The sequence below is a fragment of the Arvicola amphibius genome, chromosome 8 (genome assembly GCF_903992535.2).
Source record: "Arvicola amphibius chromosome 8, mArvAmp1.2, whole genome shotgun sequence".
NCBI classification, from domain to species: Eukaryota; Metazoa; Chordata; class Mammalia; order Rodentia; family Cricetidae; genus Arvicola; species Arvicola amphibius.
Genome location: NC_052054.1, coordinates 111,427,097 through 111,454,634, shown reverse-complemented (window position 1 = coordinate 111,454,634; position 27,538 = coordinate 111,427,097). Strand labels below are relative to the sequence as shown.

General features: G+C 36.7%; 1 protein-coding gene across 2 annotated transcripts in view; it reads right to left on the bottom strand.

The window, feature by feature from the left end:
• Nucleotides 1–27,538, bottom strand: part of Cul3 (cullin 3) — an 83,721-nt gene that overhangs the window by 34,311 nt on the left and 21,872 nt on the right. The window contains exons 2-3 of one of the 2 annotated variants that reach the window (XM_038339166.2): nt 26,351–26,548; nt 3,598–3,711 (exon numbers count right to left, since the gene is read on the bottom strand). In XM_038339166.2, coding sequence (XP_038195094.1) covers nt 3,598–3,711; nt 26,351–26,548 — 312 coding nt within the window. Of the gene's footprint in view, nt 1–3,597; nt 3,712–25,192; nt 25,339–26,350; nt 26,549–27,538 lie in introns of those variants that run through there. The other variant, XM_038339167.2, reaches the window with a different exon arrangement.

Here is a 27,538-nt window from a genome sequence, read left to right as displayed (position 1 = left end):
CAGACAACATAAGCCAAACCTCTGAGAGTAGTGTTATACATACAATTTGGGAATCATGTATATTACAAAAAGCTGTAAGAGTGACTAGTGCAGCATGAGAAGAAAAACCAAAAGCCCAAAGATCCCTTGATTTAGAGAGGAAAAGGAGGATGTGCAGGAGGGGCAGTAGCCGAGAAGGACAAGGCAGAAGGTAGGAGACACACAGTGCTATGTCACAGATCCAGGGCCTAATATAGTAAAAGAAAAGTGCAGTTAGCTGTGCCAAGTGTTGCTAAAAAGTAACAAAGGAGAATGTGCAGTGCTCTCTGTATTCAGAGATGTATAGCTCCTCCCTCCATGATGATCCCAGCAAAGACAAAATAGAACAAAAACTGAGGTAGATTCTTAACTGGGATGTGTTTAGAGTGGGCATTAAAAAAAAAAGAGCAAATTTCCACATTTGCTAATGAGACATCTACCTGAGAGATGGGTAAAAGCTGGGGAGATGATGTTCCATCAGAAAAATCTAGTTGAATCTTATCTTGAGCATGAATGGTTTGAACATGCCCAGTGCTGATAAGACCAATTAAAAACAAAAATATTAAAACTCCCAAACACTTAAGGGTACAGACCAATTAGTAAGGAATATGGTCCGTAACACGGGTTAAAAACAAACAAACAAAAAACAAACAAAAAACCTGACCTATGATGAAAGTAAATGTCTTTCTGCATTAACGCAGGTTGGGGGGGGGGGGGAAGAAGCACACACAAGTCCTACTGCTACTTCTGCTTTTCTTAGATGGAGATAGTTAAATCCTTTACTAGGAGGGAAGTCAGGGGGCTGAGCAAGAAAAAAGAAGGGCTATAGCCAGGAGAGCACTTTCACCAGACAAGAGTCTAAAACCCAGACAGTGAAAAGGGCTACCAGAAGGTCTGTGACAGTGAACAAATCCTGACACTGACCCACCCAGTATGAAGTTTCCTCCAGCAGAACACAGGGAAGGGTAAGGTATGTTACTAGATCTATCCCGTCACTGTGCTACCTACCATATGGGTTAACAAAAACATTAAGGTATTGGAAATACTAATACTAGCTAATTTTTACTGCACTTATATTACTATGGCCATGCTTTACATAAATGGTTCATATAAGCTCTATCACTACCTAGTCGAAGATTTTTCATTTTAGACATGAATGTGACAAGAAGTAATAAACTGTTTGACATGGTCATGTGGAAACAGAAATGAAACTGTTTTAAAATGAGTACACATATATTTTCAAATAGTAACAAAATGTCAATTCCAAGTGACTTTATAATGATTAGCAGCTGGTATAGAATTTAAAGGCTCAGCCCTGTTAAAACTGCAAAGAGAACAAGAGTAGCAAGCTTCCTTTATACTTGTACATGAGATATTTGTTTTACGTGTTATCTCATTTATTCTAAAACTGTTAATACAAGGTAGATCCATAACCTGACAAAGAAACAATGCGCAGAAAGCGGATACTTTGGTAGACCTCTTATTCCATCCCAGGAAAATTAGGTGGCCTCTCCCTCATACTTTTGCCACTAGACACTCAAAAAACCAGGGGTAAAGGCTTGTTTGAATTCACTCAGCAGAAAAGGCTCTAGTTGCTTGTTCTCATTGTACTTTCCGAACGTCGTTTTATTCCATTAAGTAAAGGAAACTACAACAAGCTTTTGTTACCATACTGCAACTAAGGAACTGAAAACTGAAGAGTTAAGTAAAAGGTTGAACTAAAATCACTATGTCCAGTTCTCCAACATAAACACTGATACAGGGCTGGAAAGATAACTCAGTAGTTAAGAGCACTGGCTGCTCTTCAAAGGACCTAATTTAATTCCCAGCACTCACACTGTGGTTAACAACTGTAATTCCTGTTCCACAGGATTCAATGCTCTTTTCTGGTTTCCACAGACACTGCATGTACATGGTGTACAGACATGCACGCAGGCAAAATACTCATGCACGTAAGCAAAGAACAAAAGAAACAGATAACAAGTCATTAAGACTTAATAACTTTGCAGTGATGCAACAAATTAAACTGAAATAATTTAGATTCATCCAAGCTTACATGTTTTGTTTTGTGTTTTTTAGTTTTTTGAGACGGTTTCTCTGTAGCTTTAGAGCCTGTCCTGGAACTAGCTCTTGTAGACCAGGCTGACCTCAAACTCACAGAGATCCGCCTGCCTCTGCCTCCTGAGTGTTGGGATTAAAGGTGTGTGCCGCCACCACTTGGCTACAAGTATTTTTTTTTTTTTAATTGAGAGTAAAATCAGAAGCCAGATGCATGGCTTTAATGTAAGTACTTGGGAGGCTAAGTTTGATGTCAACCTGGTCTACACAGTGAGTTCCAGGACAGCCAGTGCTACAAAGAAAAACCCTATCTCAAAAACCAAACTAAAACATTATCAAACCAAATCAAAAACTGAATGGAAGAGGCGGGAGAGAGCAAGAGAATAAAATTCAAGTTAAAGCCATCTCACTAAACATCTTGTTCTTGACTGGTAAAAATTGAAAAACAGCAATATCAAGTGAAACAGTTTATATATCCAATGAAGCTCATATCCTAAAACAAGACCGACTGCAGTAATACAATGGCAAGAATTTACAGAAGAGATGAATGGCAGTTATGAAGAATATAACTATGAGAAACTGTATTAATAAAACATTTTCGTTGCTGAAAATATTTACAGTTAGGTTTCATAAGCTTAGAAATTCAGCTTTTAACTCATGCTGTAACTACCTTTACCTCGGAAAGACATATTAAATAAGGGGTTTTAATATTTTTTTTTTTATTTTGAAGCATAAGCACTAAATGCTTGGTTTAATTTTTCTTCTTTTCTTATGCATGCTACTACTTGTGAATGCAGGGGCATATGACTTCCTCCTCATTCTTCTGGAGGCAGAGTCTTTCAACCAAACCCAGAATTTGCCAATACAGATAGCACAGCTAGTCTAGCGAGTCAGATTACTCTGGGGACTCTTAACTCCACCTTTCAAGGCTGAAAATACAGATGAGCACTAGGTATAGGTTCTGGAGATCCTAACCCCAGCTCTTTTGCTTGCTTGGCAAGTTGTTTTACCACTGAGCTGTTTCATCTCTCTAGCCCATTAAAATAATTTTTAAAATCATGTCTTTTCAGCCTTTTATTCTAGTATTAAATGAATGTGAATGATCTACACACACTTCATTTACATAGGTTGAGGGTGACTTTTACAAAGAAAGTATTTTTACTTAAGAAACTAAACCTGGGTCTGGAGAGATGACTTAATGTAAAGACCACTTGCTGTTCTTGCAGATGAACTGAGTTCAGTTCATATTATCCACACGGTGGTTCACAGCTACCTGTGACTCTAGTTACTGGGGATACAATGTCCTTCCTCCTCTGACCTCTAAAAGGCACTGCGGCAAGTGGTGCTCATACAAGCATGCAGGCAAGACACTCATCCATAAAATAATCTTTTTAAAAAACAAAAGAAACAGAACAAAAACAATCTACAAAGATGTAGCCAGTATCCAACTAAAATTGACAGAAAGTCGTTTTTTGAAATGTTGATTTCTTTTTAAAGGAAACACAAAAAAACTGTACTTACCATATACATTAGTATATCTCTAATCATCACCATGGCTGTTTGATGATCATTCCAAGCTTGATTTAATGTTTGAAGAAAGTTGTTATTCAATGAATTTAGTACATCTTCTCGCACCTATTAATAGAACAATTCATTAGTTTATGCACATAAATACTCATACATATACATGCATGTATTATTTGTTCAATAAAGTAATCAAGTAGAATCCTTAGCTTTAAAATCAAAAAAATAAGTTACAGGCCAGGCAGAAGTTAATCTATAACAAACAGCAGACTACCAAATATGCTCATAAAATCCAGATTTCTCTCTTGAATTCTAGAATCAAAAGCAACCTCCTAGGTATTTCAAAGTACCCAGTGGCTTAACAATGTAAAATAAAATCCCAAATCCTTACAGTGAATAAGGCTTTGTTCTTGGCTCCAGGCTACCAGGCCCAATGTCCTTGTACATATTCCCCAGGGATAAAGCTGAAGACCACGGATATGGAGGATAGCTGCCTGAGTGCACGCCTTTGGAAAAGTTATTTCACCTACAATACTTGATTTCCTGACATATAAAATAGTATCTCTTGCAGGCCTGAAAGGACATCTCAAGTACAGAGAACAGTGCCATAATTCTCTAAACACAACAAATGCAAACCTCCAGCAGCAACCATGTCTGGCTATTGTGCTGCTCACTCAAATCCCACTCAAATCACTTCAATTTCTTCTACTTAAATTTCACCCCCAGTCTTCCTTGACCTCTTCTTCTCTCTCTCTCCCCACCTACACTATTTCAAATCTCTCTATAGATACATACTCTATTTCTATCTCTGTATATATACATTCTATTTCCAGCTCTCTACTTCTTTACCTTCTGCTTACATTTTTCTTCCTACTATTCATTGCTATCTGACTATATTACATATATTTATTTATTGTTTCTTCCACTAAAATCTAAATGCCTCCACAGTGGAGAATGTCTCTTTTTAGCTGTTCCTCCATCAAAATAGTACAGTGCCTGGTATAGAAAAGATCCTATCAACTGTGAGTCACTTTCAACAAGTTAAACATTTTCATGACGTTTCCTCATGTCTGATATGCCTTCTTAATCCAATCCCAAAAGACCACTTAACCTTACAAAGTCTTTCCTATCTACAAGCTTGTTACCACCTACCCTAAGTTTCCTGTTGTGCTCTCAGCCCAATGGAAAGATTATTTGCCTAGAAGACAGACTTTTTTTTCATGTAATTCTTTGAAATTACAATTGGACTTTCATATCTATGTGTTCCACATCCACATATTCAATCAACAATCAATCAAAATTTTTGGGAGAAAAAGCCTGTTTCCTACTGAAAATAAATACACCTTTTGCTCTTGTCATCATCTCCAAGCAAACAGCATAAAACCCTTTTTAGAACATTTGTACTATATTTGCTATATGTAATTCAGAGATGAGTGATGGAGGACTCTCATTGGTTAATAAAGAAACTGCCTTGGCTTTCTGATAGGGCAGGATTTAGATAGGTGTAGTAGACAGAACAGAATGCTAGGAAGAAAGGAAGTTAGTCAGATGCCTCAAGCAGTCGCCATGACTCTCCTCTCCAAGATGGATGCAGGGTAGAATCTTCCCGGTAAGCCACCCCTCGAGGTGCTACATAGATTATTAGATATGTGAGAATTAGTCATTAAGAGGCTAGAACTAATGGGCCAGGCAGTGTTTAAATGAATAGAGTTTGTGTGTTTATTTCGGGGCATAAGCTAGCCAGGCGGCTGGGAGCTGGGCGGGAAAGCAGGCCTGCTGCCCCTCACTACATATGAGTTCAAGTACAGGCCTATGAGCTGGACAGAAGTACATGCAGATTTTACACACAAGAACTAACTGAACACTTATGGAGTCTGGTTGCTACGGGTACCTGGAACCAATCCTAGAGGACAAGAAATGAGTATTATGTTGCACACCTCTACAAATATTCAGACTTGGGGACTGAAGAGATGGCTCAGAGGTTAAGAGCGTTGCCTGCTCTTACAAAGGTCCTGAGTTCAATTGCTGGCAACCACATGGTGGTATACAATGTTCTGTCTGTGTGTACATCTGCAGGCCAGAAGAGGGCACCAAACCCCATTACAGATGGTTGTGAGCCACCATGTGGTTGCCAGGAATTGAACTCAGGACCTTTGGAAGAGTAGGCAATGCTCTTAACCTCTGAGCCATCTCTCCAGCCCATAAATAAATATTTTTTTTTTTAAAAAAAAAACAAATATTCAGACTCAAAAGTCTTCCACGGTCCAACTCAATTCTCATTAATTCCAACCTAACCAAGTCTATAACAACAAACACACGTCAAGCCTTGTTAAGTTAGGGAGAATCTTAGCCCTGGTACACTTTTGAAACACACTAATTAATGAATCAAGATATACATATCTATAAAACTGATTTGTGAATGTATGTAAATAAAATGTCATTCTATGGGAAATCAATTATTAAGTCAGTCAAAGTAAAGATAAAAAAATAGAATGCCTTTAACATACAACACACTAGTTAAAACCAAGAGAACTGTGCCTGATTTTTTTTTACTTTTGAAGTAACATTTATTTATTTTGTGTATGTTTACATGCATGCACATGCATGCATGCATAGATGTGTCTATATGTATGGGAGTGTGAATTACACCCTGTCCATGTAAAAGCCACAGAATATTCTGTGAAAATTGGCTCTATATAAGTAGGTCCTGGATACTGAACTCAGACTGGCTTGACAGAAAGTACTATGCCATTTTCTTAAATGCTGGAGAAATGTAAGTTATTAAGATTTTAATTGTGAGATCATACATATAACCTACCCTATGAGTAGTATGAAAACTAATTGCCTATATCATAAACACAGAATATGATATATTTTGGCTTTTAAGATTGAGCACCTTAATTTTAAGGTAAAGCCTCTGGAGTTGTTTCATTAAGTACATTGACTATACCAAAAGATACACACACACATACACACACACACACACACACACACACACACACACACACTAGCTGATAGAGCTGTTAATCAAATACTCTTACATAAAGTTGATATAACTGTAAAATTATACTAATGGGTAGATATTTAATTTCAATCTACATATTGAAGTATTAAGTGTAAGACTTGCCAGTTGCAAATATTAAGGTACAGAACACACATGCAGAGGTTGAAACATTCCCATTTACAAATGCTTTCTGTAAGCTCCATATACTTCACTGGACCACTAAGTTTTGAGAATTAAATGAGAACATGACAATGCAGGGCAGGTGTGGTAGTAAACAACTGGGACCCAAGCACTGGGAGGAGACAGAGACATAGAATCCTAAATTCCAAAGACAGCTTTGGGTTATACCCCAAGACTCTATCAAAAATAAAGTGCTTAGATAATCTACACATGAAAGTCTTGTATTCCAAATACTAAAACATCTAGCCAATTATATTAAGAACTGAACTTTCATGACTACTACAAAACTGAGTTAATGTGAACTATATGAAATCACTCCAGTTTGAGAATACATTTCAAATCAGAAAATTATTTCTAAATATACTCAATACATTTGTTGAATGAATGACAAAACTGACCAATCAAATAAGTTAATATTACAAACAAAATGTTCTCTAAAATGTACTAATTTATATACTTTAATATATCAACAAATATTTCACATAATATAATGTTTACAATTTATATCAGTGTGTTGGTGATGTCCTCCATACTTCTTGGGCATTTGAATACTTGGTCCTTAGTTGGTGGCTGTAAAAGGAGGAGGTGTGTCCTTGCTGAGGAAGAGTATGCTGCAGGGAACACCTGTGAGAATTCAAAAGCCATGTGTAGTTTCTTGTGAGTTCTTTCAAAGCTTCCTGTTTTGGGTCTGAGATATAAGCTCTCAGTTATCCCTGCCTCTGTGTCTGCTGCCTGCTGCCATACCGTCCCATCTTTATAGACTCTAAACCTCTGGAACTGTAAGTCACAAATAAACCCTTCCTTCTATGTGTTGTTTGGGTCATGATGTTTTATTACAGTTAACAGAAAACTATGACAACCAGCCTCTGTGCAAAACTAAAAACACATTAACCAGCACACATTGCAAATGATGCTATTTGCATCATTTTTCAAAGAACTATGCTATCAGTTAATAGTGAACTTTTGTGAGGTAACCCACACCCAGTAAGACAGACACCGTACACACTCACTCATAAGTGCATATTAGACATAAAGAAAAAGATAAACAGGCTATACAATCCACAACTCCTGAGAAGCTAGGTAACAAGAACCCTAAGACAGACATGCACGGATGCCCCTGGGAGGCGAAATAGATAAGATCTCCTGGGGGAGGGGGAGATAAAACATGAGGAAACAGAATGGTTGAGTTGAGGGAGAGACAAACAGGGGAAGCAATGAAAGAGATATCTTGATAGAAGGAGCCATTATGGGATTAGGGAGAAACCTGGTGCTAGGGAATACCCAGGAATCCACAAGGATGACCCCAGCCAAGACTCTAAGCAACAGTTAAAAGAGTGCCCGAACTAGCCTTCCCCTGTAATCAGATTGATGACCACCCTAATTGTCATCATAGAACCTTCAGTCAGTAAGTAAGTAGGTACACAGCTAAGCACTGGATGGCGCTCCCAGAGTCCAGTTGAAAAGAGGGAGGAGAGGTTCTATGAGCAAAGGGGTCAAGATCACAGACTCTGGGAAAATCCAGAGAGACAGTTGACCTGAGCTAGTGGAAGCTGACTCTAAACTGATAGCTGGGAAACTAACACAGGACCAAACTAGGCCCTCTGAATGTGGGTTCTGTGGCTTGAACAGTTTGTGGGGCCACTGGGCAGTGGAACCAGGATTTATCCCTAGTGCATCAACTGGTTTTTTGGAGCCCATTCCCTATGGAGGGATTCCTTGCTCTGGTGGGGAGTGACTTGGTCCTGCCTCTACTTGGTATGCCAGACTTTGTTGACTCCCCATGGGAGGTCTTATTCTTTCTGAGGAGTGTATGAGGGGTTGAGTGGGAGAGAAGGAGGGGAATCTGTTGTTGGTTATGCAAAATAAAAATTAATTTTTTAAAATAAAAAATAGCTAGCTTTAACCAGGTACAAAAAAAATAAGACTAAAAGTTGTTTTGATTGTTTTATTTGTTAAAGACTTATTTATATGTATGAATAGTTGTGTGCATGTATATATGTGCTTTATGCACATGCAGTTCCCATGGGGTCAAAAGAGGGAGTTCGAACCCGAGAATCCTAGAACTTCATTGTGAGTCTCCTGTTGTGCGTTACGGGAAACAAACCAAGCCCTCTGCAGGAGCAGCAAGTGCTATTAACTCCTGATCTTTCTCCCAAGGCCTATGATTTTTAAAAAGCTGGGCACACACACAAAACCTAACCAAAATAAAGTATCTTAGAACTGTTATACTATTCTTTTTTATCTCTATACTATGAGAAAATTCTTTTAACAATTTCCTACAGAAATCTTTCTACCCTTAATAAAAGACATTTATTCAGACATGCAATAAAAAGTAAAAACAAGATGAAAATTCCACCTTTATAAAAAATTAACAATTTCTTATAAAAGGATAAGTTGGCACAGAAACTAAAATGTACGTTAATAATAACTGACCTATTTTTTTAAATTAACACAAAAATTGAGACTAGTATAGCAATGTGTGTATCTGTGCAGTAACATTGTTAATCATTACTTATTTTATTTTTCCACCAGCAGGGCAATGGCCAGAGTCTGTTGTAGGGGCAGTACTAGAATAAAGGACTGCACACAGCAAGCACTGAAAGAAAACTCACTAAGTTCATGCCATGAAGAAGAGTAACATGGTACCACCTGTGATGAGAAGGGTATACAGTAGAGGACTAATGTGTGTGTTGTACCTGGACTTGCAAAACTGAGAAAGTCTGACACAACAGTCTGCAGATATACTGACAGCAAATAACTGTTCAAAAAATGTTCAACACAAGCCACTATGGATCTGAAAACTGAAACAATGTGCCTATTAGGATGGCTAAAACACAGACAAAACCCAATGTTGATAAATATGTGTAACAGAGAACCTCTTAGTCACTGCTGAAAGGAATGCAAACAAGCAGTTATTATTTAAAAAAAAAAGGAAAAAGAAAACTCTTTCCCTTCACTACAAAAATCAACAAATTGGCAAGTGAAAACAGTGAGATACTACTAAGCACTAAAAGGAAATATGAAACCAGGCTGTGAAGTAGAGAAAACTTAAATGCATCACTCAAGCATAGTCAATGAGAGCAGGCTACATGCTGTACTATTCCAATTGCATGATACTCTAGGAAAGGCAAAACTAAGAAATCAGTGAAATACTGGGTTGTCAGTTGGGGGAAGGATGAATAGGCAGAACACAGAAGGACTTTTAAGGACAGTCAAAGTATTCAGCAGATGATAATGGTTACATACATGCCCAAAATTATACCTTTAATGCCACAGAATCAACTCACACTAAAGGCTTATGTAAGCTATGGGCTCTGGTTGGTAATGAGGTATCAACCGTATGGGTTAACAAACAAATGTTCAACTCCTTGTTGGTCAAAAGGGAGGCAGTGGGAGAGCCAGTACATGGGAAATTGTAGTACTATTCCATTTTGCTAGAAATCTAAAATTTTCTCTGAAAAACAAAGGATATTTAAACAAATTTTAGGGTCACCCAAAATCCAAAGGCAGACAATTGGTATAAAAGTAAAATAAAATGCTACATGGGCATTTCTGCTATAAGGAGACCACTGGCTTAAAGAGCCAGCTATGCCAGCCAGCCTTTCTAGCTTTTACACCACTTCAACTGCTATAAAAGTATTTACACAATTTTGACTCCTGATATTTAAGACACTGATTAATATTTCACATTAACCTTTACTAAAAAAAAAAAAATCCATGGTTGTATCTGCAAAGCATCAAAGAAAGGGGTTTTATTATAATAAAAATGTATCGTTCGAGAATTTAAAGTAACTGTCACCCTTATATGTCTTAAAAAAGAAAAAAAACTGGACTCCATAAGAAAAATTTGAACTTTTGTTATTTAGATGCTGTTAAAATGAGAAAAAGCTAAAGATTGCAGGAAAAAAAATCAAAGAAAGCAAAATACAAACAAAAAAATTCACACAAGTCAGTAAAGAAAGCATAGAATTTTTTAAATTCTTGAACATCACTTCACAAAAGAAAAGCAAAAGCCAAATTTTCAAGAATGTAAACTAAAACAATGATGAGAAATTACTAACCATGTAGAATTGCTAAAGGAAACTGACAGGATCAAGCGCTGACAAAGATTTGTAGCAAATGGAAGTAAATTCGTACAGCCATATAGGAAGTTAAGCATTTTTATAAAGTTATTTAAATATATACCTATAATATGCCCCAGCAATCTCACTTCTAAATATTTTTAAATGTTTGTTTGTTTATTATGCAGTATTGTGTCTGCTTGTATGCCTGCAGGCCAGAAGAGGGCACCAGACCTCATTACAGATGGTTGCTGGGAATTGAACTCAGGACCTTTGGATGAGCAGGCAATGCTCTTAACCACTGAGCCATCTCTCCAGCCCTCACTTCTAAATATTTATACCAGAAAAATTAAAATTTATTCATGCAAAGCTTGAATACGTATATTTATAAACTTTATTCACAATCTCAAAAAGCTGTATACAATAATCATCTTTCATTAAGCACACAGGTAATCGATGAGCAAATGGTGATACTCTTGGCACAACAAAGCAAAAGGAACCAACTGCTGTTACTTTCAACTTGAGTCAGTAGAAACAATTATGCTCAAAGAAGCCAGTCACCAAAGTTAAGTTACAGAACATTGTTGAAAATACAAAACTATAGTGAAAAGAGAACTGACCTGTAGTGGTATGTTTGTATTTTAATAAATAACTAAAGCTTGCCTGAAGATCAGAGTGTAAATCTATGCCACTAGAGGCCAGGGAGTGATGGCATACACCTTGAAACCCAGGACTTGGGAGACAGAGGCAGACTGAATTAAAGTCTACCCTGGGCTACACAAGTCGGATCCAGAAAGAGATCCAGGTGGTAGGTGCTCACACCCTTAATCCAAATATCACACACCATTAATCCTAGCACTAGGGAGGTGTAGACAGGAGTAATATGGCTGGGCAAAGAAAGGAATATACAGTATGGAGTGTGGAGTCTGAGGTTTGGTGGAGACACAAGTTCTAGGCAGTCTAAGAATCATCACTTCAGTCTGAGCACTGAGAAGTAGAAAGGTCTCTCTTGTGGCTTATTGGTTGTTTCTCTGATGTTCAGCATTAACCCTTATATCTATCTGTCTCTGGGTTTTTAGTATTTGTGCTACACGGATCAGTAGCTGCTACAGATGAGAGGACAAGAAGGGCATAACTATGAAGGGGGTATCACAGACTTTTCGAGAGTAAAAAGAACCATTCCACATTGAAGGTATTAGTGGTTGCATCAATATGTATATATCCTAAGAATCAAAGAACTTTGCATGGGAATAAAGGCCAATTTTAATATAATCATTAAAAATTGGCAATAAAATTCTCAAGTCGGACCTGTTTATCATAAACTACAATTCCACAAACATTGTTAAAATAACTTAAATGTGCTGGAGTTAAATAATGTCAATATAGTAAACTAATACCATAAAAAACCAAGTTGAGTGCTATTTATTTCTGTGAATACAATATTTTACACCTTAAAAATGTCAACTTTAGCTAAGATTAAAGTAAAAAGATATAAATACTTATATATTGTATATACACACATGTATTATATATGATATACACATATATGCTTGGCATTAAATTATACTGGAAAATAAAAGCTTGAGCCACGAATTATGTGGAATACATGCTAACTATACCAAGAACATTGAAAAATACAATAGAGGCATAACTCTGGGCATCTTGTCCTTCTAGAAATCTGTGGTATTTAAATCTTCACCAAGAAACCCAAATAACCAAAACCATCATTTTCAGACAACTAGGCAGGGTCTCTGACCAAGTCACTTAACTGGTCTGATTTGCAGCCTCATTCTTACACCAAGTTGACTGTGACTGACCACACCTATGACTTCACATGCCTTACTAATCAGATTTCCCCTTACCAGATAGGAGGCTTTTTTTTATTGTTTAAAGGGGGTTGCCTAGAATTTTTGAATAACAGACAGTAGATGCCTGCTGAAAACTTTTCTGATTCTAAACCCTAAGACATGTTGATCATTTCATCTGATGATACCAGTGTAATAAATATAAGTCTAAAATTTACATGACCTATAAACATTTGTTTCTACCTAGCACACTTAAAATGAGTCTTGAACCACATACAACCATATGTGGTAGGTAGATTTAAATATAGATTCCTTGTTCATTTCCCAGTCACCCAGATCCAAAAAAAAAAAAAAAAATACAGAAACTATATTAATTACAACACTGCTTGGTGAATAGCTTAGGCATATTTCTAGCTAGCTCTTAATCTTGAATTACTCCATTTCGATTAATCTGTGTATCGCCACGAGGCTGTGACTTATCGGGTAAGGTTCTGGTGTCTTTCTCTTTTGGCAGCTACATGGCGTTCTTCTCTTTGGGCAGCTACATGGCGTTTCCCTGACTCTGCCTTCTCTCTCTCTCTCTGTTCAGATTTCCCACCTAGCTTTACTCTGCTAAGCCATTGGTCAAAACAGCTTTATTCATCAAACAATAAAAACAACACATACAGAAGGACATCCCACATCAGGTAGGGTCCTTGTAAGATTACACATTTCTCCAAATATGTAGATCTTATTTTTCCAAGGAATGCTATTAAGCATACAGCTGTATACCGTATTTTTACATATTGAAAAATGTCAGGTGCTGCTACCCTTCCCTCTAAGGAACAGAAATGTTAACATTAGTTTTCATGTGGAGTTAATAAACAACGCCAAACTCCAATTGCTTGCATCGTCAACATAAATTTGGTGAATAGATGTTGCTATTGTTCACTTACCTTCTTCAGAGTTCTTATTTCAAACCAAACAGCTATCTCTTAGCCTTGACTAAGAGAATAAATGTACATTATGGAGGTATTTTAAGCCTTTCAAAACTCCATGAGTGAGCTTCCTAACCATCTATCATAAAACTCACTGATTATTAGCTAGGTCACAATATTATTCTAATTACTTTTAATTAACTGTTAAGAATAAACGTAGAAATCAAAGACACCACAATAACTTAAAAAAAAAAACTGTATTAACTACAGAAATTTTCTTCCTCCAGATTGATGCCAGATTTCTCTAGAAAATTTTATTTTTAGAGAATTTTACACAGCTAATGATACAGCTTTAAGGACTTCAAAGACCACACAAACTTTGAATTTCAAATCAAATATTCCAAACCCCAGTTGTCTGAAAGTTTCCAAAGAAATAAAGTCATGGCTATGGCCATACCACCCTGAACGCACCCGGATCTCATCTGATCTCGGAAGTTAAGCGGGGTCGGGCCTGGTTAGTACTTGGATGGGAGAAGTAAAGTCATAATATCAGATATCAAGTATGGTTCAAAAGACTATACCAAAAAACCCCTCCTTTTACTGATAGACTTATGATGGCTGCCATTAGGCAAACCAAGATGTTACAACACTATAATGGAATACAAAATGCATCCAATCACTTTATAATCCCTACAGAGGAAAAAAAAAGTTTAATATTAGGATCAATTTGAGATTCAAAATAGATACAGAAAGGTTTGATAGTATAGTTTAATAATTTCACACATTAAGATAATTTGTTGTATGTTAGGGCAAAGAGAAAACCATGTAAACTTGGTAATTCTTTAGAAGCATTTTTATTTTTTTATTTTTTATTTTTTTTGGTTTTTCGAGACAGGGTTTCTCTGTGGCTTTGGAGACTGTCCTGGAACTAGCTCTTGTAGACCAGGCTGGTCTCGAACTCACAGAGATCCGCCTGCCTCTGCCTCCCGAGTGCTGGGATTAAAGGCGTGCGCCACCACCGCCCGGCTAGAAGCATTTTTAAAAAAATTAAATTTATTGTGTGCATGGGACAGTCAGAGAACAACTTGCTGGAGCTAGTTTTCCTTCCACCCTACGGTCTCAGGGACTGTATTTAGGCTATCAGGCTTGGCAGCTGTATACCTTTACTGGAAAAGCCAGCCTGTCCAGTCTAAAGTCTTCTTTTTTAATTTTTCATTTCTTCACTTTTTGTTTCGCTTGTATGTATGTTTGTGCATCACATGTGTGCAGTGTATGCAGAAGCCAGAAGATGGTGTGAGATGCCTTGGGATTGGAGTTAGAGTTTTCAGCCACCATATGCGTGCTCTTAATGTGGAGCAAATCTCTCTAACCCTCTAAAAAGCATTCTTATTTTCAAATATTCTTTCAACTCTGGGGATACAAGTCAGTGTGGAGCATTTGCCTAGCATGTATGAGAGAGATTTCAATACCCAGTACTGCAAATACTTCTTTAAACCTGTGCTAACCCACATTAGAGAATCACAAGTTCAAAGTATATTACAGTACCATGAAAGAAAAGGAAGCTCTGGGGGTGGGGTGGTGGTTAAAAAAAATACAGAAGGCCTATAAGATGGTTCCAGTGGATAAAGACACCTAATGCCAAGGTGATGTGAGTTCAATCCCAGGGACCAATATGAAAGGAAGAGAACTGATTCAATGACTTCCATATGCATGCCTTCATACAAATGGACCCCATATACATACCTACACACACACACACACACACACACACACACACACACACGCAGAAACAACTTATTTTCAAAAGGATGCAGAGCAAAAAATCTCCCCCAGAGGGACGCCACTAAAATCTAACATTTTAAAAGCAATCATTTCCAATGGCTAAGGTGTCAAGAGAATTTAAAAGCTATCACATCACAAATATTCAACTAAACTATGAACACTGTAATTGTCAGGTAATAATATGGTTCCTAGAAGATACATTCAAATCTCAGAACAAAAAAAATAACTGAAAAGCTGAGGGAGGAAATGCCCCCAAATCATATGATGCACTTAAATGGTTATTTAGTAATAATCTGAGATTATTATTATTTAGTAATAATCTGAGATAGAGATGTAAGCCCAATCACATAAGGAATTTGTGGCTATAAAAACATGGTTGTTTCCACTTTGCCGATTCCTTTCAACAGACCACTGAATGCAAACTACATACACAGAGCAAGAGTCAGAAATGATCAAAAGGTTTTTAACATATCTACCATTATTTATTCATTCAAAAGGTTACTCATTCATATACCTATTATTGAAAGACCACCACCACAAACTGTAACAGAAACGAGAGAAAGGCTGTGCTGCAGTTTACTTAAGTTATGCAACAGCTGATGGGTACTACAGAGGAAATGTTAAGTATCATTCTAAACCTGGCTCTCTGACAGCTCTTTTCCGAATCCTTCAAGGCAATAGCTATTCAGCTTCTTATGTGTCTCATATCTTACAGTTACTCTATACTCAATTCCCTAATAATCCCTTTTCCTTACCCTAGCTCCAATCACCACTTTAAGGTTTCCTTTTTGTGTTCAGGTTACTATCACCATGCAATTGATCAAGAGATTTTACTTCCTAGCAGACAGCCTTTTTTTCTCTTTCTCTCTGACTCCTATTATTGCCTTATGCAACTTCCGTATCAAACAAAGTAGGTTCTCGTTTCTCCCAAAAACTTTAAGTTAGAGAAAAGTATTAAGAATTTAAGGTAAATGTCAATGAAAAAGCACTAAAATAGGCTTGACACTAAGCATTTACTACTGTCAGTTCCATCTGAAGTCAACTTCTTTTAAAAACTTAATAAATGGCTCCTTCCGGGAAAACTTAAGACCCAATGTTCTTACAGTACTTTTCAGAGTCCAATCCACATCCTCATCGCTACAGATGTCTCTGAAGACCTTTCCTACTCCAGTCGCCTATGCGTTAAGCAAAAATGCCTACCTGATTTCTTTCACATGGAGTATTTTCCTACTTAGAATCTGAACTAAAACTAATGAAAATGAGATAATAAATTTAGAGATCAGCTAGTGGAAATCTTTCCCCCATTGTTCCTACCAGTGGTCCTCTTAAGAGTTGCTTCCACTGTATTTTAATCACAAATGCAATTAAATTTTTATCCACATTGCTTTACATTTGCCTAAAAACGAGGACTTAAAACATTTTAATATAAAAGTCTTTTCAACGAACTGATCACCAAAACAGTTCAAAGCTTAAAAGTGATCAACTTAATTTCTACTAGTACTCTTACATAAAAATACCCTAAATCATCTATAGATGACATTTAATTCAGTACTTCTCTGGTGTAGGAGGTTCTTCGGTTCTTCTGTTTGTGTGTTGCTTTCATTGGCTGAATAGACTGCCTTTGACTTTTGATAGGGCAGCCCTTAGGTGGGCGGAGCAGACAGAACAGAACACTGGGAAGAAGGGAAGTGTGGCAGAAGCCATGATTCCACTTCCCGAGACTGACGCTGGTTAGACTCATGCCAGTAAGCCACCATCTCGTGGTGACATACAGATTAATAGAAATGGGTTAGATCGGTGGTGGCGCACGCCTTTAATCCCAGCACTCCGGAGGCAGAGGCAGAGGCAGGCGGATCTCTGAGTTCGAGGCCAGCCTGGTCTACAAGAGCTAGTTCCAGGACAGGCTCTAGAAACTACAGGGAAACCCTGTCTCCAAAAAAAAAAAAAAAAAAAAAAAGAAATGGGTTAGATCAAGATGTGAGAGTTATCCAGTAAGAGGCTAGAGTCAATAGGCCAGGGAGTAATTTAATTAACACAATTTCTGTGTAATTATTTTGGGGCTAAACTAGCTGGGCGGCGGGACACAGCCTGCTTCTTTTTACTACAGAGTGGCGCTCCAATGTGCTCTACTAACTCCACATAAAACCTGAGGGGGTTTTAGAAGGAATTCTAGACACAAATATAGAGTTTAACAGCCCTTTTGCCATGTGCTGGCGGGGTGCCGCATAGAAATTTTCCCCGACTCAGCAATAGCTGCAGGGGAAAAAAGCTGCGCCATTTTAAAACAAGGTTTCCTGGGCCCTGCCGCTGGTGCAAACTCCGGTTATGGAGCATTTGTGGGCCCAGATGTTTGTGTGCCTACTCGGGGCCGGGAACAAAGTACTCTGAGACCATGCCAATGGCTTGGCACTCCCCGCCTGGGCAGGAGGCAGGATCAGATCTACTAGGAATGCACAGGCAGGAGAGCATGGCGGATTCCTGCAGCCATACACAGACATATTTCCAGATTGTGCAGTGCTCTGCGTGGCAGATTTGGCTGTAACTCAGAAAGAAAGAGTTTATGTGCTGCACGTTCAATCTCAGAGTTAAAGAGCTGAGTGCGGCTCCTACCTGGCGGCCCCAGAGCTAGCAGAAATGGTATGCCCACGATTTTGAAATTGGAGAGTGATGGAGCCAACATCCAGAGCAGCTGCAACCAAGCTGCTTAACATTTTAAGAGCTCTTCAAGACAGTAGAGAATTAAAGACAATGCAATAGGACAGATTCAGACACAAAAGACCTCTAAATGCGTCATAGTGTTATAGACATATGTAGGCTTGGGAGAGAGAAAGAAAAAAAGAAAAAGAGTATTAAAAAGTCATAAAATAAAGTAAATGCTTTTAAAAAAAAGAGGGTAAGATCTTTAAAAAGACAGAATAAAGTAATAGAGTAAAAATAAGCCACGTAAAAGTAAAAACTTCACAGAGATCTGGATTGTATGTATTATTGTGTTTTCTTTGAATTTTTTGACTGCGAAGGAGCTAAATACAGAGATATTTCATTATGTGGTCTGCTAAGCTAATCCAACATGTATATTATAAAGCTATTTTGACTTCAGAATTTGGGTCTAAGGATATGATGCTTTGGAAAAGAGGTTCTTCTTTTGTTTTTACAGAAGATGAGACCCTGTGGATTGCTTCTAGACCAATATGGTATGATAGACCACGCCCTCCTGAAAGGTTGCTGTGAACACCCTCAAAAAACTTACTTTGCTCAACTGCTGACTGAGATGAGCCTAACACATAGGCTACACCATGAAAGACCCGATTAACAGTGCCCCCATACAGCAGGAAGAAGATTGGAGAGAAATAACTACACCCAAATTCCCAAATATTGTTTATAAATGCTCTTTTACATTTAAAGGGGGATATAATATAGATATGAATAATTTACACTGGTATAAATTTTGCTTTGTTGATATAAATTTAAGGTCAATTTTGTTATATGTATATGTATTTCTGATCTTAAGGTATTGTGATCATGTAGCTCATTTAAAAATGATTAGGAAATATAGGTTGTTAATGGATAATCAACAGTCAAGCTTGTAGTCCTGTTCGATTTTCTAGATATATAGAGAGATATTTTGGTTAGATAGGCATTCTTCATATCTTTCAATGACTACAGAATATGGCATTTAATGTTTTAATAACTTAGGGTTTTTTTATGGCAATGAGACACATCTGCTCCTGGCAGCACCAATCTACTTCAAGAGAAAGATGGGCATCGAAGAGGCTCCTAATGGAGTTGGTTAGCCATCTGGGCAAGAAACTGCTTTTGCCTGGACTGTTTCACTGGACGCAAAGAAACAATCCTTCCAGGTTCCTTATTCATGAAAGAGTCTGCGAGACATTCTGCAGGACACAGAAGAAAGTGACTAAACTGTCTTTGAAACTTCCTGGATACTATGGGCCTGTAGGCTGAAGATGGATGCCCCAACGGTACAAAAGAACTTTGGGTGACTGTCCAGGCAGTGAGATGTTTCTGACATTTCTAGAGTTTTGGAAGTTGCTTACTTCTTGTTTACTTAGGTAATATTATATCCTTCTGGAGTCTTTGATGGAGTTGAAGGATGGATAGTTATAATTATAGTTTTCCTTTGTTATGATAAAAGATAAAATAGATAAATATTGTAAGTGTAATTCTTGCTTGATAACTGTTTTGTTATATGTAATTTTACTATGTTAAAGTGAAAGCCTTTCTTTTTTGTTTAAACAGAAAAAGGGGAAATGGTGTAGGAGGTTCTTCTGTTTGTGTGTTGCTTTCATTGGTTGAATAAAGAGACTGCCTTGGCCTTGGCCTGCTCCTTCTTACTATAAAATTAGTTTACATAAATACAATACTTTACCATACAGAATAACAAATTTTAAAAAATGGAAATAAGCTATTTGTCCTACAAGTAAGACTTTGCATTTACAAAGCAATTCAAAAAAGAAAGCCACCTAAAATTTTAAACTATGCCCTCTTCATGGTACCAATTTTCCTATCTGTAAGCTACAGCATCATGAAGTTCAGATTTACGACCCACCAATTCAAGTATGTGAATCTAGAACCTCTATTGCACACAAAGGCAGTGAGCTTTGCATGACAGACTACAACTGCCTGAACCAAGACTTAGAAGACATGAGGTCCTCAATAAGCAGTTCTCTGAATGATGAAAAGTGAGCAGGATGAATCTCCTCATTCTCCCTTCTTCCCATTCAATCAAAGTAAAATAGTATTCAAAGAACAAGATGCTTGAACAAAGACTTTGAAACCCCACTAAAGTATGTGCTCTATATAACAGTAAAAATCTTCTACATTTTAAAAGTTAACACCTTTTTCTTCAGCTATACCCAATCCAAAGCTTCCATACGTTCATTCATAAAATATTACATCATTTAATTAATACTATAGGGTATTAATGAAAATATTAGTACCAATAAAAAAAATCAAACCTAAGAAACATGTTGATTATTAAAAACAGACAATAATAAAGTCACATCAAACTAGTCTCTTCTTGGACTTACTGGAAAAAATTTTATTCCAAACACATGGTTTAGATATGAGTAGTAAGCATCACAAATTGTGTTTCCAAGCCTTAATAACCTAAATGTGCCAAATATGGTGGCTCATGTCTACTGTCCTAATATGGGAGGCTTAGGATAGCCAGTCTGAGGCCAACCTGAGTTATATAGGTCAACTCTATGTCAAGCAAAGAATCAGCCAGGCATGTCGATGCAGAACCTTTAATCCCAGAATTAAAAATCCCAGGCAAGGAAGAGGAAGAAATGGAGCTAGAGGCAGGTAGATCTCTATGGGTTTAAGGGCAATCTGTTCTACACAGCGAGTTCTCAAGCCAGCCAGGGTTATACAGTCAAACCCTGTCTCAAATAAATTATTAAAATGGTAAAGCTTTTAAAGAAAAATTTAAACTAGACAAAGAAACAAACCCTAGATTTATCATATATCCTTATTTAACTGAACAATTAAGAAAGTATGAATTCTAACCTCAGCTTCATTTGTTCAAGATGACTAGCAGAAGAATTAGGTTGTAAGTGCAGTTGTCATTTCTACTTAGTACTTTCCCAATGCAGCTACATCTAAGTACTTTTTCAACAGACGCTCAGAAGGCAGAAGGATAATTTCCTTATTGCAGGATAACCCTAGAGACTTGTCAGTTACATTTAACATCCCAAATAGGAAGCATCAAAGGAAACTGGCTTCATCCTTACCCTATCTACAACCAGAGAAACTAATGATCACTATTTCTAAACACAAAGCAAAGCTGACTTTCAACATTTCTAAGGTCCTTATACACCAACCATCAGCAAGTAATAATCCCTCTACATGTGAGATACTGTGTGTCTGACAACTGTGTTCTGTAACACTTACTGTGTTACTGTATATTATTACATTCACTGGTATAAATCATCAACTTCTGGATTACTTTGTTCTAGTCCTCTACATTTCAACTCTTAAGCCCTCTTAATTCTTCAAACAACACAAGTAGGATAATAACTTATACAACAGCATTTCACCATTTGCTTAAACCACAATTGGCTCTAACATACAATTATAAACCAAGCATTCTGCCACAGCTTCAAGGCCTGGCATGGTGGCTTCTGACTCTTCTTTCCAACTTCATCTTGTCCTGTTCCCAGCAACTACGATCTCTTAGACTTCTCCATTCACAGCAGATTGTCAGTATCTTTACTTTAGGAATTGATAAAGGATGTCTTGCTGCCTATTAGAACGAAGTCTCATTGGAATTTTGCCATAAGCATTTGCTACTTATGGTTATCTGTTGCTTTGTGCTTTATGAGTTTGCTAAGGAGTATGACAGAGACTGACTCAGAAAAACAAGACATTTGGCATTCTCTTTGCTCAGAATCCTCTCTTCTTTTGAGGGCATGCTCATTCTTTAAGTCCCAATTTAAACATCACCACTTCCTCAAATAAGCCTAACTTGACTCATACAGCTACTCTCATTATTCTTCCTCTATCATGCTTTTATTGTATTTTTTTTTTTAACTAAGCATGCTTATTCCATGAGTGGAGATCAGACATGTTCTCTTTACCAACATATTTTCCTTACAACCAACTCAGAGTCTGGCAAATAAATACCTGGTTTGTTGAATTCTGTCATGTCAAACTATAAGAAAACTTCTGAGGCACTCACAAACTGGTTTATAAAACTTCTTAACTACAGAAAGCATCAATACTTTTTCAGCCACGCTTTCAAAATTATTTTCTTTAAAAAAGACAGGCAAGAACAAACCTGTGAGAAACTAAAGTTTTCACACTTACTAAAATAGGACAGTATTTTTCTTATGGGAAGGCACATATGTTCTGCTATGTTCTCAAACATTTCACTAATATTTTTGGGTCTCAGTTTCCTACCAGGAAATATTCTAGACACAATACACTATCAGCACTAGATGAGAGATAGCACCTGGATTATTTGGACTTTCTTCAATTTTGAAAACTTGTTTCTTAAATTAATAATCAGCTACTTTCATCCTGTACCTTCCCTACAACATCTTGTTATCTACAATAAGTTTAAACAAATGTCCAAGGCTCATTATTTTCATCTCCAAATCAAGGTACTAAAAACTACATCAAAAAACAATACTGACTCCATATAAAGATTTAATTTTCTTTATATTCTTCAATCTGAAAAGATAGGCCTTCGTTACTTATACAACGATACTAAAAGTTTATCTATCTTACTGATATGCTATGCAGATAGTTCAGGTAACTATAGGCAACAAAAAAATGAAATGCAATGCAATAATAGGTAAGGGTTTCTATGCAGAATATAATGGTATACTATACCATGTTTAGCATTGCTGAAAAACATATTTACTGAACTAGCTAATACTTCCTAAACTCAGAGACAAACATTTTGAGCTACTCTATATACTGACTCCTAGTAGTGGCTCATTTGTATAGTAACACTATTTGCAGCTATTATTTTTTTTTTACCTAAGAATAAAAATGAGTATGAATAGAAAAACAAAAATGAAAAGAGAGCAAAGATACTAGCTAGCAGAGGCTCAAAACCTAATTCATTTGACATACAGAACAACAGATGTGCACAGTCAGTGTACTTCCTCATTAGAAACAGCTGGTGGAGGAACCTGTAACATTTCAGATTCTGTAGACATTAAAGATGATGTATAAAAAGAAAATCAGAAGAGTGTATATGCCTTAAAGTTTTAAATTTACAATTTAGAATAACCAACATGAATGCAGGCCCTTAAGAACATACTGAGGGTAGAGCGCTCATGAACATGATTCATAGTGTCTCTGCCACGTGAAGATACATCAAGGAAGAAGTTATGTGCAAACCAGGCAAACAGTCCTCTCCAGGAAACAAATCTATGGGTATCTTAGTCTTGGACTATATGACATCCAGAGCTGTGAAAAGTTGTTGTTTAAGCCATCTGGGCCATGATATTTGTGGTGGCAGTCCAAGCTGAGACAAGTTATGGGACTACAGTAAGCCGAAAATGTCTTAACATTTCTCATGGCAGGAATATTCTAATCGCTTCATTATGTACTTAATCATGGTTCAGATTCCAAAAATTATTCACTTAACAGCGACTTCATACTCTCACGTTTCTCCTTACTTTTTCCAAGAACTGATTTTCATCAACACATGATTGCAGTTTTTCTGAGTCTGTGCCCATGTTACAAATAATAGTAAAGCTTACAATAACAGTAATGCTACAAATTACACTTTTTAACAAACTCCTACTAATAAATAAAACCCATTGTCAATTCTTTAGTATTGTCTTTACAAGGACCATGTCAAGTATCTTTTCTCATTTAGCCCTGCCCACTAGGGCTGGGCCTAACGTACAGTAAATGGGGGGAAACAAAGGTTATGATCATTATTGTCATTACTCCCTAACAAATGTGAACAAAACTTTAATTTATTTCTCCATCATTCTTGATCCCACATCTAAGAACTCAAGTATTCCAATCCTTCATCCTTCAGTAACTTTAAGCAAACACTCATCTTTCCTCTTTTTGATGTCTAACTCTTGAATTAATCTTCCTTATTTCTGACAACTATCAGTTTCCTCCTCAACATTCATCCCTTGACTCTTGTCACTTCATTCTCTGAAACCCAATGCTTATTCCTCAATACACACTACCACATACCCAATCTCCAGGACTAGTTCTAAATTTTCAAGTGTATCTAAAAACATGTATTTTTATTTGAGGAAATTATGTTTCACATGTAAAATGACCTCTAAGGTATTTTCCAACAATAAAAACTGCCAACATAACCTAATAAAACTTACCCCCTCCTTTATCCGCTGCTACTCATTTCTAGACTGCATCGCTGTACTCCTGTTAGATGCACCACAATTTGAGAAAACTAATTTTGCCTGCCATATTTCCGAAACTCTGACATCATTCACTCTTTTCTAGTCTACCCTTTTACTCAGTTTTCAAGACTTTTTGACTGTAATAAACACCCGCCCAATTCTACATTTCATCTCCTTCTCCTATTAGTAATCTCCAAATATTGTTATACTGTCACCCACTTGTACCTTTTAAACCCTTCCACTATTTAATTTAAATTCTTTAGTGAGGCAATCAAACTTTCTTAATCTTTTCCTATGCTCTGATACATAATAATTCAATAATCCCATAATTATTATGCTCATCCATTAACATCCCTTTCGCTGTAAGGGTAACCAGTTGTTCTTTTTTTTAATACCATATACTATTTGCTATACTGGAGTGTCTCCCACAGTGTTTGGATACATCCCTCAATCTTTGTTTTAAAACCGATTTAATATCCTCCTTTCTCATGAAATCTTATAGCTCAAGTTAACTTTTCCTTCACATAGTCCTTAAGCTATTATCACCTACACAACTCATTTGCTACTTAATGTATGGGGTTCCATTCTATTACTAAAAGTGCACCATCTCTCATTCAAAGTAAAAACAACCCAGAAAAGGGACAATACACACTATCTGTGTATCTACTGCAGTTTTTCATTAAAAAGAAAGCACAGGTATTTAACAAAAATCTGACTGCATGATGAATACAATGCTTTTAATGACCTGAAATACTAAACTACCTAGCTCATGTAATCTCTCCACCCCACCTTCAAGAAAAAGAAAGTCTAGAAGACTGATAGGAAGGGAAAGCCTTTTTTGCAAACCTACAATGATGACTCATCAAAGAACCATCAATGAACACTGAAACCACCACACAGAAGTTTCTACAAGAATAGGACATTCATATAGTATCAAAATATCACTGAACAGATTACTTAGGAATTACAAAGGGAAAAATGGTACCTTTACAATGAAGAAATCTGGCGGACACCAAGTGATCAAAGTTAACATCACCAATAATGGGATAAACTGACAGCATGTGCCTCCTGATGTGATGCACTGAGGACACAACATCACTTATGTAATATTCCTGCCAAAAATGCACAACCTGAAACTAGTCATGAGGAAACAATCAGACAAACCAAAAACTGAGGGACAATCTATAAAACAACTGACCTATAACCTTCAAAATTGCCAAAGGGCAGGCAGACAAAAGTCTGAGGAACTCAGTAAGTGATCCTGGATCAGATCACGGATCAGAAAAAGATTACTATAGACGACATCGCTGCTACATAGGACAACCAGTAAAATCTGGATATGGATGGTAGCATGTGACTACACTAATGTTAAACAGTAAGGTCTTCTTCATACCTCTTTGGTAAAAGTAAGAGAACTTCCTTATTTACAGGAGAAATGTTACCAAATAATTTAAACAAAATGTAAACCTTATTCTCTAATAGTTCAGTAACAATTACAATAAATAAAAAGTAGTAATAGAACGACTTGCAAAAAATGTGGCAAAACATAGGTTAGAAATATGAGTTCATTTTACTACTCAAAACATTTCTGGCTTGCTCCCCAAAAATATTTAAATGTATCATATAAAAATCTGTGATACGTCACATTGTATTTGACAATCTTAAAGCAAGACACTGTAGTAAGGATATCTCATAAATGAAATTAGTTCTTTTGCACTCTGTTCAATGAAAACATTTTACATTAACCACTAATTTATCTTTAAAGATTTCACATTTACCATAAAACTTTGCTAAGATGAGTAAATGTCTTAGAGACTATTTTTAAGTAATATAGTTTTCTTATTTTCAAATATACAGAAGAGAAAGCTGAAAAGGCTAGTTGAAATACCCATAATTAACATTTAATAAGCATTTGTAATTCATTCATGTTTTTTCAATAATTATGATTATATATTCATCACAGACCACAAACTTCCTCTCTATCATAAATTGTGATTTAGCCATTATAGGTTTTCAGTAAGGTTTTACAATAGTGACATGTTAAACATAGGCTTCCTGTAGCCGTGAAAAGAATGTTCTGGTCAAAATAAAAGAGGGTATAAGTATTCTCTATAGTTTAGCAACAGTCCTTTAAATCGGGTACCTTATTTATGAGATGTTCAGTAACAACTTCTCTTAGTCCAGTGTAGAGCTTTTCTCCATGTTTATGCAAAACCATTGTATATGCATTTCTATAGAGCTCCTCAAAACTAAGACCACTGTTATTCTTACGCTGGATTTCTTGAATAGCATTTTTCAGAAGGTCCCAAATGCTGTTTACATATTTTTCATCCATGGTCATCTGCAATATTGAAAAGAGAGAAGAAAAAAAAAGTTGAGAATATTTCTAGATTTGTTCGTACTTAAATATTTTGACTATGACTACCTATATGATTTATAGACATTAACAACTATTTTATTTTAGCAAAATAAGAGATATAGCTGAAATTGCTTGAGCTAATAGAAACATTCTTATTCACTCCTTTATAATCTCCTCTATTTCTAAGTATACCAGAACACTATTTTAAAAAATCACGATTTCTGTACCCACAAGTCACGTAACCCTTTTTTGTTCACTGATATTTGCCATGTTAAATTCAAACAGCCCCTTAGAAAATGTTCAACATCCTTAGTCAGAGAAATGCAAATCAAAACAACTCAAGATTCCATCTTACACCTGTAAGAATGGTCAAGATCAAAAGCACTGATGACAACTTATGCTGGAGAGGTTGTGGGGAAAAGGGAACACTTCTGCATTGCTGGTGGGCATGCAAGCTGCTACAGACCCTTTGAATGTCAGTGTGGTGATTTCTCAGAAAATTAGGAAACAACCTTCCTCAAGACCCAGTAATAACACTTTTGGGTATATATCTAAAGAATGCTCAATCGTGACACAAGGACATGTGCTCAACTATGTTCATAGCAGCTTTGTCATAGACAGAACCTGGAAACAACCTAAATGCCCCTCGATCGAAGAATGGATAAAGAAAATGTGGTACATTTACACAATGGAGTACTTACACAGCAGAAAAAAATAACGACATCTTGAATTTTACAGGAAAATGGATGGAGCTAGAAAACATTATTTTGAGTGAGGTAATCCAGACACAGAAAGACAACTATCACATGTTCTCACTCATAGGTGGTTTTTAAACATAAAGCAAAGAAAGCCAGCCTACAAACCACATTCGCAGAGAACTTAGACAACAATGAGGACACTAAGAGAGACTTACATAGATCTAATCTACATGAGAAGTAGAAAGTAGAAAAAGACAAAATCTCCTGAGTAAAT